The sequence below is a fragment of the Pleurodeles waltl genome, chromosome 9 (assembly GCF_031143425.1).
Source record: "Pleurodeles waltl isolate 20211129_DDA chromosome 9, aPleWal1.hap1.20221129, whole genome shotgun sequence".
Classification (NCBI taxonomy): domain Eukaryota; kingdom Metazoa; phylum Chordata; class Amphibia; order Caudata; family Salamandridae; genus Pleurodeles; species Pleurodeles waltl.
In genome coordinates this window covers 575044588-575057432 of record NC_090448.1, presented here as the reverse complement: position 1 = coordinate 575057432, position 12845 = coordinate 575044588, and the positions used below count along the sequence as shown (strand labels likewise).

At 43.3% G+C, this 12845-nt stretch overlaps 1 protein-coding gene across 3 annotated transcripts in view; it reads left to right on the top strand.

Moving 5' to 3' along the window:
• LOC138259678 (cytochrome P450 2G1-like) overlaps positions 1 to 5093 on the top strand; it is a 406140-nt gene extending 401047 nt beyond the window's left edge. For all 3 annotated transcript variants that reach the window (XM_069207555.1, XM_069207554.1, XM_069207552.1), the window contains one exon: positions 3010 to 5093. In XM_069207555.1, coding sequence (XP_069063656.1) covers positions 3010 to 3191 — 182 coding nt within the window. In that variant the 3' untranslated portion in view covers positions 3192 to 5093. The remainder of the gene's footprint in view (positions 1 to 3009) is intronic.
• Positions 5094 to 12845: the final 7752 nt, after the last annotated feature.

The following is a 12845-nucleotide window of genomic DNA, read 5'->3' as shown; positions in this document are numbered from 1 at the left end:
TTTTCCAATGTTATTCAATGCACTTAAATCAAAGCAAAATTCCTCTCCTAAATTACATTGCTCATTATCATAATCCCCCGTCAGCACCATTACAATTCCCAGTCAAAAATAAAATACATTGAATCCAGATACTAGTCCTCTATTAGTCTGTTTTCATCAATGAGTTTTTCAGTATTAATCCATCACTTCCATTCGAAAAAGGTTAGTTTGTTTTCCATCCTTGTTCATAATGACGTCACAGCCCATTGATGAAAGCAGACTAATAGAGGACTACTATTTGAATAAAATATATTTTGTTGCAACCCCACAGATTCTATTGCAGAAGTTAATGAATGAACATTTGGGTCAATTATGACTTCAAGTGTGAATATTTGTGTTTTGTTAATCTATAAATTATTACCTTTCTCTAGTCGTATTATATTGCATGGCTGTACAGCATCTGAAACTATAGGAGATTGTGAGTAACACTACTGTTAATTTACATGAGTTCAACGACTCCCAGAAGCTGTAGTTTAGGGCCCTCAAGCAGCAGCACAAGGAAGGGAAGTTAAATTGTGGATGCATATATAAAAATTGTTTTAATAAGGCTCACAGATCAGAGTACAACAGTGCTTCGATTAAGCACACTGAGATCTATCAAAGTAATCCCAACTTGCTATCCTAGCTGAAATAACTGAAACAGAGTACGTCTCCTGTCACTACATCATATGTTTTTTGTACCCTGAAATGCTATTCACTAGTAACAATGAAAGTTGAAGCACTTCTGGGACGATACCTTATTACATAAACTAGAAAAAACAAGGGTCTCCGGGTTCCACAAAAAGGACTGGATGAACATGGAGGGCTGGGGACAGTAGGGTAACACAAATCAAGTCAATTTGCATTTTTGCTCTCTGGGCAACAGCCTATAAAGCACTTCATCTCTCACACTTGCATGTGCAGGGTGCCCCCTAGCTGGGATCTGAGCTACAAACAACTAGAGCTTGTCTGACTGGTGCTCGCTTGTCTTTGAAAGCCTTCAAGAATCTAAAAGCGGTTTGGGCGTGAATGCCTGCTCAAATATTGGCTTTCTTCAGTATAGCAGGAGTAGGTGGAATCTGGCTCTTTTAATGTTTGAGTAGTTGCTGCATCGTTTGCCAGCCTTGATTGCCCTTCCGCATCCTTCCTCCTTCATAGAGAGTATTTGTTCAGTAGCAGACAGTATAAAATGACCTAAATTAAATGCATTAAATGGTGCAAGGCTACTGTTTTGTCACTAATTCCCATTCTTGCCTTTTTGGCCTCCTCTAATCATTTGAGTTATCTGACTGAGTCTGGTGCATGTCACTGTATGGATTACAGGGTCTTCTCTGATTACCCCCATTTCGATGTATGGGTACACAGCATGCTACTGCCCCCGCAGCTATGTGGATTAGTCATTATTCTAATAGTAATTTGTGTGTCTATCTCTCACACACTCATCCATCACACGACTAGGAGCTGAGTCTCATTACATTATAACCCCACCTCTGTGGTCATCACGCACAACATTGAAATACGTCCCATATAGGCTCAAAACTAAAACAACACCCTCCCAATGACACATTGTACAATGTGTAGCTTGTTGTCTCTGTGGGAGAGCGTTTCAGCTCTCCATATAGCAGGGGTGGGCCTCAAGTGATCCCGGTGGCGGGGGGCACCAGGCTCTGGCCAGAAGAAGCATTACACAGATAACAGTGTTTTGATTAAATCAGAAACATGTTATTGCATTTTTAAAAAGGTAACAGTACTTAACTACAATGTTTAAATACGTCTAGACATATTTAAACATTGCCATCTTTATAAAATATTTGTGAACAATTATGAGGGGAGACCCAATGATTATTTTTCAACTGGGGACGTGGCAGTAAAAAGTTTGGAGATATAGAAATATATATATAGAGAGAGAGAGAGAGAGAGAGAGAGAGAGAGAGAGAGAGAGAGAGAGAGAGAGAGAGAGAGAGAGAGAGAGAGAGAGAGAGAGAGAGAGAGAGAGAGAGAGAGAGAGAGAGAGAGAGAGAGAGAGAGAGAGAGAGATAGCAATATAGAAATAGTAAGCTCTGTGCAAATGCTACAATATAATAAAGTACAACTGAAACATACAAACTACCCTAAACAAGTTGATACAAAAATATCGAAAGTGACTAGCAGTAGCAAGACAGAGTTTGTCTTTTTAAGGTAACACTAATATACATTACGAAAGAGTACCCTGTTCCCAAACCCTCGGTCCACCTGCCTCATTTAGAGATGGGCAGACTTTAGGTTTTCCGTTGATGGAGAACCTGTTGGTACCCCTGACGGAATGATTCTTCCAATGGCCCAACAGAGTAGGAGCTGTCAGAGGAAGGACATTACATAACAAGTGAAGGGTATACATAGTGCATAATGAAATGGAGGTTGACTAAGTACTGTTAACTTATCTTTGCCGATCCAAGCTTGCTTTTTTGACTTCTACACTTCAGGCTCCAAATTACTTTGTAAATACTAGGGGCATGCGAAATCTGTCTAATTTGCATAATTGCACTACATTTTGAGAAAATGATGTGGAATAAGGCGAAATACAACATCGGCTTATGACAATATAGTTCAGAGTGAAGTGTATTCTGACATCCATTTTGGACACAGGATGCATTTTGAACTGAAAAAATTGTGCAACCACAGGCACAGCAAACAGCAGCTTCTCGTGCTCGTTGTTCACGTTGTTCCAGTGTGCTTGTGCAATAATGTTGCCGCAAATATAATTATGCAATTCGGCATGGTCGCTTAATTTGGGAATTTTGTGTAAATAGTGTAATGCGAAATTACGACATTGCGTTATTACACCTTGGATTTTGCGAGAATACGCTGTCATAAAAGAGACATCACCTAGCCCTAGGACATAAATACATGAGTAATACAACCAGATTATTATTCTCTGCCTGATTCAGTTTATCAGTCATAATCCTGCAAGCAACCATCTTGACTGCTCACGTACCTCTATTTTCTCCTTAGGAAAACGATTATGTCTTGGAGATGTTATGGCTAAAATGGAACTCTTTCTGTTTCTCGTCGCGATCCTCCAGAACTTCAGTCTTCATTCTCCTGTCGATCCAAAAGATATTGATATCAATCCAAGAATGACGGGCTTTGCAAACCAACCATTGCCTTACGAGATCTCTTTCGTCCCTCGCTAAAGAAACCGACACAAGTCAAAAACGCCTTAAGGATCGGCCAGTTGGTCGACTGTATTATGACATCCAAACTAGTTGATTAGTGCTGCGTTATTTTATTAATCTCCCGAATAGGCCAGATGATTTAAAGTGCACCAATACCTTGTAATTTTGCACTTATTTTGGGCCCTATCACACTAGGGCTGGGAAAATGTGTAGCTACAATTGCACTAGCGATCAATGCGAAAACAACATTTTAACTGATTTCCCACTGTGAAAACAAGATTTTGTACTAGCTGGTTGTTGAAAATGTCATCTTAAATCTAGACCCAGGGAAACTGGTACAAAGCTGAATTTACTATTATTGGTACAGTTTACATAATCGGGTTCACGTTATTCATCAGGCAGACCTTGATTTAGGCCCTCCTTACAAGCGGCTCAGTTTTATGTGTGATTGGCATCGCACGCAATTAAGACCGACAGCAGGGTACACAGAATCTATTGCGGAAGATAATTATGGCCTAATACGATGGATGTTTGTCCCTTTAAAGGGGCATAAAAGGAAACTTATTGAAACAAAAACAGCACGCCCCAATACATAACATGTATTTTTTACTTGAAAAATATCTGCACCTCTGACCTGCCAAAAGTTATCTAGTGGGGTGGGGGGATTGGCCGGGGCAGTTTTTTTAATCACACCCTTGTACCCAGCAAAACACATAGGGGGTAATTACGACTCCCGCCGGACGCGGTGACCGCGCGCCTGGCGGGAGCCGCCAAAATACCGTACCGCGGTCGCAAGACCGCGGCGGGTATTTTCAGTTTTCCCCTGGGCTGGCGGGCGGCCGCCAAAAGGCCGCCCGCCAGCCCAGGGGAAAACGACCTTCCCACGATGAAGCCGGCTCGTAATCGAGCCGGCGGAGTGGGAAGGTGCGACGGGTGCTGTAGCACCCGTCGCGTATTTCACTGTCTGCAATGCAGACAGTGAAATACTGAGCGGGGCCCTCTTACGGGGGCCCCTGCAGTGCCCATGCCATTGGCATGGGCACTGCAGGGGCCCCCAGGGGCCCCGCGACACCCCCTACCGCTATCCTGTTCCTGGCGGGCGAACCGCCAGGAACAGGATGGCGGTAGGGGGTGTCAGAATCCCCTCGGCGGCGCAGCAAGCTGCGCCGCCTTGGAGGATTCAATGGGGCAGCGGGAAACTGGCGGGAGACCGCCAGTTTCCCTCTTCTGACCGCGGCCAAAGCGCCGCGGTCAGAATGCCCTGCGGGGCACCGCCAGGCTGTCGGCGGTGCTCCCGCCGACCGCGGGCCTGGCGGTCATAGACCGCCAGGCTCGTAATGAGGGCCATAATTCTGATATGGTCTATTACAGGAATTACCGCCCATATCAGATGATATCAGGGCACTCCTAATAAGAACCAGTTGGTAATATGACCAGCAGACAGTATCACACCTTTTTCAAAACTAGACCATAAAACGTTATGTTCCCAACACCGAATCAAAACAAAACATCACATATCCAATTTTTTTAATTAAGAAATGTACAATATATTGCACAAGCTTGAGATCCTGTCTGTTCACTGCTCAATATAATGAAGTAATGCTACACTTGGGCAAAGATTTACAGTGAATGGGTTACAAAATAATTGAGAATGATTTCTGCAAGCAAGAAAGTGAGTGTATATAATGTTAGAACACATTACTTCCTGTGTATTTCTTGAAAACGCCTTATTACTGCTTGAGTGTGTTACTAATAGCTTTCCACTTAAACTATAAACCCTGTGGTATGCAATATATTTTTTATCACAATGTTGCAACAACGTTATCGCGAAAAGTCTCTGCAGTGATGCTACATCACTTTGTGGTTACCGATGGCACAACACTGCTTACAATCTTGAAATATTAAAAACATTAAAAACTGCTTCATACTTTAAGGCATTAATATGTTCAACAGCTACTCTAATGTGCAAAATTTACAGTGCAACAACTTCAGGTCCTTTAAAGTGTGTGCCTGTCCAGTGTCATGCACAGCAGCAGCATCAACTTTGGAAAAAAATACTCTAACCAGGCTTCGGAAAAAACCCACAGCTGTAAGCTACAATCAGTCATATAGAAATATCTGCAGACAGGACTTTAAGGGACAAGAAAAAACTGGGGGCTCTCTTAAAAGGGAACATGTGAAATACATTTCTGTGATTTTCATACTGTGCCATCCGACTGGTATTTTAGTTTTTCTCTGAGATGTTGCGCATCCAGATGTATAAACCAGCTGACATACACCTAAAACCCTAAAACCTGTCTGCATGATTGGCTTTTTCAATGGTTGTTAGTTGTTTAAGATAACTTAGTAACATCAATGATTTCTTATAAATAATTAACATTGGAGATATTTCAATTCTGAAATTGTGAGACTGTGAATTAAATATGAGTGAGGCCTGTGCAAGGAGTATTGGCCTTCAGTTATCTGTGCTTTATTTAGATATCCATGCCCTTTTCACTGCTTATCTCATGTATCTGCACATTTTTAACTCTCTTTCCTCTTCAGCACCCTCTTTGCACTCTACCCCAAAAGCAAGTGCTCGCATTTCTCTTATCTTACCACACACAAGCATACACTGCACTCACTCACTCACATTCAAGCACTGTATTTCTTTTTTGCTTTTGCCTTGTAGATATTTTGACATGTATGTGTCCCCTTAACACACAAAGCTGAAAATTATCCAGGAATGTAGTTCCGAGACAGTCATAATGAAGGCCATGGTCTCCAACTTAACTGAAACATCATAGAGAAGAAAATAGGACACTGCATGGAATAATCTATCTTGGCGCATGGGGGCATGGAAACACATGGAGCATTAACCTTCAGACTTGATGAATGCCACAACGTTAATGTGAGAATATTGCAAACCATTGAAAAATCTTAACTGTATTTTAATATCTATAATGATCAGCTTGGAAAAAGATATGGACAATAATGCAGACCTATCAATGCAACGTAGATAAAAATGCGATCCAACTTCTCTACAAATCTTGACCTGTCAACATTGAACCAAAGCATGCTTGTTTTCGCGTTAAGTAGAGCACACAGAAATGCGTCAATAAAGCCTAAATCTTCAATCCCTAGATAAAAACACATGAAATCATCCACATATATAGATCACGCACTGCTACATTGGAAACACTGTCTGGTATGTGATAAAGCACCTCTGCTCCTAACAGAGGAGCACAACATTAAAATCTCATATGATGCTGAAACAAACAGCATTTTAATGGCCGTTTGAAAAGGAAAAGAATGAGGCCCTTTTAAGGACCTCATTCTGAATGCCACGGTAATCCCGATAAGACTGATAAATGAAGTTGCCGCCCATTCTGAATAACAATTAAAGCCAACACATCGCAGGTGTGGCGCTTCTACCCCAAACTGCATGGGAAATTGTTAGCAAAAACACATACAGGAATCGGTATGGGAACACCAAATTTACAGAATGTTTAATTCTAAAGCTCTTGGTGTTTGTTACAGGTCATAATTTAAACAAACGTTGGCACCACAGTATAAAAAAGGATTTTCAGCGCTCATTTGTTTTTTAAATCACTCCTTGGATAGATGTCACTTTCATTTAGCGGCCTGATGCCGCGTCCATGCTGAAAATGGGTCCGGGCACAAAAAAAATGGACAACCAGTGCATCGTTCACAAAATGAAAGCGCTGAAATGCAACAGAGTGATCGTACTGTTCAAAAGGCACTAAAAGACAAAAAAAGGCAAAGATAATGCACAGCAGGAGACATGAAGCTGCCCACGCACACACAACAAAGATGTTTTGTTGATTGCCTGCACAGTGCTTAATGCTTGTGTCCAGTGGGATAGGCCAGCAGCCCCTCATCTGATCCACGCTTGAGAGTGTTTACCCCCACTGGAGGGAAGACAGAAAGAGAAAGGGTGAATGAGTCAATAAGGCGCTGTTTTCCACGACGAAGTCTGCTCTGAGATGCATGCAGCTAATTAAAGTGCACACAATCATTTTTTTTAATATTCAAACTTGCAACTGATTTCGGTTTTGAGCTGGGCCAGGTTGAGTGTTTGAATGTATATAGAAAAATGAGATTCTCCCATTTTAAAGGGTGCACATTTTTAAATGATTCAGTTAAGTACAAAGAACACGGAGTGGTGATGCTACGAATTACACAATCACATGTCTAATTAAACAATAGTACATACCAACAGTGTTCCACAAATCTGTCCAGGGTCACACCAAGTGTGCGCTGTGATTTGGGATTTTGTCACATAAAACACGCCATGCAATACATGCTCCAATGTACAAGAAGAGAAACGTGTGAACAAAACAATATTGTCTAAAACAGTGCGGTAGTGAGCAGCTGAAGGGAGGCGTCTGATTGGCAACAAGCAGACCAGGAAGGCCAGCAAAGAGCAGAAGAGGGAAGGACATGGATATCAAGGAGAGGGGGCAATCTATGCTTTAGTAGTACCTCTAGGTACATGGCAGGCTACACATACCAGAGCAAGCGGGGGTGAACTCAGGAACTACACTCACTGTCAGGTCTTTCCCTCAGGACTGAACATGCAGTCGCAGCATTTATCTTTGCCTCAGGCCTCGGGCTCCACTGCAGTCTGATCATGACTGACTCCAGCATGCCGCAAGTTGAATGATCTCAACTCACCTTGCTCCCTCAGGTCCGGTCCCACCTCCATTACTCCAGCAGCGTGAGGATTGGCTGGGGAAGGGGCTGCCAATGCTCATTTGGAACATAGGGGACTGTGGTAACAATCCCCTGGCTTCTACATTGCAGATCCTGGCGAGGGTTCAAGTGTTCATGTTGGGCTGGTCGGAACAAGGCACCCGTCCAAACTGACATGCGCATTTCACCTCAAGGAGACCAGGCACCTGCCAATCAGTAAGTAGGCTTGGAACGGAGGCTCCCCACCACATGTAACTTCTTTGCCCTGGCATGCCGCGCACTGCTGACTGCACACACATGGTTATTGTTATTGTTCTCTTAGATTCACTGTGTGTGGTGTTCCAAGTCCAAAGAAGAGCACCATTACAGCCTAGGGACATCCTGGCATTACCAAAATATAAGGAGGCAGTTTTTCAAAACGTTTATGCTGCTCTAAGGTCTTGCAAAGTGGCAAAAAGCCCTGAAATCGTATTTTTACTGCAGAAAAGTAACTTTTAGTGAAATTAGCGCATTACACTACTTTATGCGGCTTCACCTCATAAAGCATTACATTGGTGGTATTTAGGTATTCAAGAGCAAGCACTGAAATGATTTGAAACAAGCTCTAACTAATAAACTTGTTAGACTGATCTTTGCATACAAAATAGCACAACCTTGAGGCAAGCTCAAAGTTGGTGAATTTAAATATAGTTATTTGTCCAAATGGTTCACATATTACATGTACGCTGAACTGTGAAGCACACATCGAATGTGTGAACTGTTTTAAAATTTGTATACTTCCCAATAACAAAGCAAGCATTTGCAATGCAATAGGTCTTGCATTTGCTTGAGTTGGAGCTATTGGTATTGTTAATTCATAACTGGACTTTTCTTGCCACATAAATTGGTCAACCCTGCCTCATAATTTCAAATTTTACTGCCATAAAATTCCAGTGACCCTGATTCTTCCACTATCTTTAGCAAAAAAGAAAATGTTGACATGTAGCATCCTAATTTAAATCTGCCATACTAATTCTAATAGAATACCACTTTCACCACCCCACCATCAGAGTTGCTGACTGGATAACACAATCCCCCCAAAAAAAGCCACAGAGGAGAAATAAACAAGAAGGGTCACCCAAACATTTTAAGAGTGTTCAAACAGTCATCGCGTAACAAAGATGTTAAGTTTGCCTGAATCATGATCATATCTGTAATAAGGAGAGCTCATTAAAACATGTACAATTATCATATAAACCTTTATCTGAAATTAACTTTTGGCATTAGACTGTAATGCCCAAAACATCCCCTAGAGAGCACCATAACAAAAATATCATTTGGAAGAAACATGGTCATGTAACCATTTTGTTAGCCCCTAGAGGGCATAACCCATGAAAAAAACAGAAGTAATGCAGTGTAACCACATACCCAGCCCCTGGAGGGCGTTTTTAGGTCTAGCAGGCCTACTGCAATGATATTACAAATAAGGTCTTTAAAAAAAAACTTCTCTTAGCTGTAAAACAAAGGTTCTAGCCATGAGAAAGCTTAAAAGACACAGAATGGTAGGAGGGGGTTATTATTTTGGGGTCCACCCTAACATAGTATGGGGACCCAGAGATGATGTAGACAGAGCGTTTTGAAGGTGATTCCATTGTCCCAGGACCACCACAAGCTGAGTTATGAGCAAAAATGTTTTGTAAAAGTAATGCCGTACAAAGCATTATGGAATACGTTTTTGTGCCTCACATATTATAGAGTGTTGACAGCAATTCTCAGAACAGCTCCTAGAGAACACCACAATAAAAATAGCATTTGGAAGAAACATGGTCATGTAACCATACAGTCAGCCCTAAGAGAGCATAACCACATGAACAAAAAATGGAAAAAGTAATGCAATGCAACCACATATGTAGCCACTAAAGGGTATAGTGCATTACACATTTCAAGGCTAGCAGACCTATTATAATAATTTTACAAACAAGACCAATTAAACATACCTTCTCTCAACTGTAAAATATAAGTTCCAGCTATGAGCAAACTTAAAACGATGATAAATGGTGGTAGGGGTTATTATTTTGGAGTCCCCAGTAACATAGTGTGGGGACCCAGAGACTACAAAGAGCACATTGTAGTCAATGCTTTGAAGGTGGTCCCATTGACCTAGGACCACCACAGGTTGAGTTATGAGCAGAAATGTTTTGTAAAAATAATGCCCTGCATTATGAGGCAAGTTTCTGTGTTGCGAATATTTTAGTATGTTGATATGACTGCAATGTTTAGAACAGTCCCTAGAGGAGACCACAATTAAAATAGCGTTTGCAAGAAATATGGCCATGTAACTATATAGTTAGCCCCTAGAGGGCATAACCACACAAAACGAAAATGGCAGAAAGTAATGCACTGTCTCCATATATTTACCCCATAGAAAATGTAGTACATTACACATTTTCAGGGCTGAAAAGCCTACTGCAACAATATTACAAACAAAACCTTTAAAACGTTAACTGCTCTCAGCTGTAAAATAAAAGTTCCACCCAAGAAAGCTTAAAAATACACTGACTGGTGGGAGGGGTTATTAATTTGGGGTCCCCACTGTGGGAAAGTAGCCTCATTCTAGCATGGTTACCCCCATTTTTGGCCTGTTTGTCAGTGTGTTTTGACTGTGTCACTGGGATCCTGCTAGTCAGGATGACATTGCTTATGGTTTGTGCCCTACATGCCAGTATGTTTCACTGTTTTTTGTCAGTGTGATTGACTGTGTCACTGGAGTCCTGATAATCAGAACTCCAGTGCTTATGCTCTCTCTGGTTTCAAATTTGTACATACATACTGGTAACCCAGTATTCCACTTGAAATTGGCATACTGGACCCCCCCTTATAAATCCCTAGTATATGGTACCTAGGTACCCAGGGCATTGGGGTTCTAGGAGATCCTTTTGGGCTGCAGCATTTCTTTTGCCACCTATAAGGAGCTCATACAAACACTCTTTCAGGATTGCCACTGCAGCCGGAGTGAAATAGTGTACGCACTTTTTCACAGCCATTTTCACTGCACCAGGTCACTTATAAGTCATCTATATGTCTAACCTTCAGACACTGATGGCTAAGTGCAAAGTAACTGTATGTGAGGGCACCCCTGCACTAGCAGAGATGCCCCCATGGCGTCCAGACCCATTTTCACAGACTTCGTGAGTGCAGGGACGCCATTTTAAGTGTGCACTATACACAGGTCAATACCTAGGTGTAGCTTCACAATGGTAAATCCGAATATGGCCATGTAAGGTGTATAACAGCTGGGAATTGTACCACAATACTGACTCTAGTATTGGTTGCACAGCCCATGCACTCTGGGGGCTCCACAGTGGACCCCCAGTACTGACATACCAACCTTCTGAGGTTTTCACTGCAGCCACAGCTGCTGCCCCCATACAGACAGGCTTTTGCCCTCCGGGGGCTTAAGCAGCTCAGTCCCAGGAAGGCAGAACAATGCATTTCCTTTAGGAGAGGGGTGTTACACCCTCTCCCTTTGGAAATAGGTGATACAGGCTTGGGAGGGGTATCCTCTCAGAGCCTCTGGAACTGTTTTGAAGGGCAGTGATAGTACCCTCCTTGCATAATGCAGTCTACACCGGTTCAGGGACCCCCAGTCCCTGCTCTGGCGCGAAACTGGACAAAGGAAAAGTGAGTGACCACATCCCTGTCCATCACCACCCCAAGGGTGGTACCCAGAGCTCCTCCAGAGTGTCCCTGGGTTCTGCCATCTGGCTGGTCAGGGAACTCTGGGAGCATCTGAGTGGCCAGTGCCAGCAGGTGATGTCAGAGACCTCTCCTGATATGTCCTTACCGGGTTAGGTGACCAATCCCTCTCTCAGGGCTATTTAGGGTCTCTCCTCTGGGTGTTTCCTCAGATTTGGATTGCAAGACTCCAGAAGGAATTCTCTGCATCCTTTACTTCATCTTCTACCAACGGATCAACTGCTGACTGCTCCAGGAACTCTACAAAACTGCAACAAAGAAGCTAAGACAACTTCTGCAACACTGTAACTTCAAATCCTGCCAGCAACTGCAACAGTTTCCAGGTTGTGCATCCTCCGAGGACTCCCTGTCTTCAGCCTTCACCAGAAGAACTGAAGAATTCTTCCGTGGAGTGACAGAGGCACCTCTCCGCAGCGACGACTGGTGGCTTTGGTCCCCTCTCCAGATGACAGGCACGGATCTAGAAACACAGGTGGTGGGCTTAAGTGACTCCGACATCCCCAACGTCCAGCTGTCCAACTTTGGTGGAGGTAAGAGCTTGCCTCCTCACGCAAGACAGTGCCCCCATGCACCACGTGACTTGCAGTTGCCAAGGCTTGTGTGCGACCTTCCAAGAAGTTCTTCATGCACAGCACAGCTTGGGCCCCCAGCACTCCATCCTATGATGCACAGCTTCCTGAGTGGTTCTTCGCCAGCGTGGGAATCCGTTGTGCTGTGCTGCTTGGGCCTCCAATTGCACCTCCTTTGTTCCTGTGGTGTGGGACTCCTGTGCATGATGGCTGCTCTTCTGAGGGCTCACTGAGTTGCTGAGAGCCCCCTCTGTCTCCCCCTCTTGGGTAGAGGACACCAGGTCCCACCAGGTCCCAGGCAGCTCCATTTTCCGCTAACCGCAAGCTTTGCGGATGCCAAGGCTTGGTGGCGGAATCCAGTGACGCAAACCAGACCGCATTCATCCATCCGGCGTGGGACATCTTCTGCACCAATCAGGAACCCGCATCTGACTTCTTTGGTGCAATACTGATGATGTCTTCTCACTGGTGGTTTTTAGCACCTTCATCCGGGTTAGCAGGGGCTCCTGTTCCCCTGGACTCTTCAGTGCTTCTTAGACTTGTTCCCCTTCTTCCACAGGTCTTCAGGTCCAGGAATCCACTGTTGGTGTCTTGCAGTCTCTTCTGGTTCTAAGCATTATTTTCTATCGCGATTTCTAGTATGTTTCAGAAAACTTGCTGTATTTGACTCCTG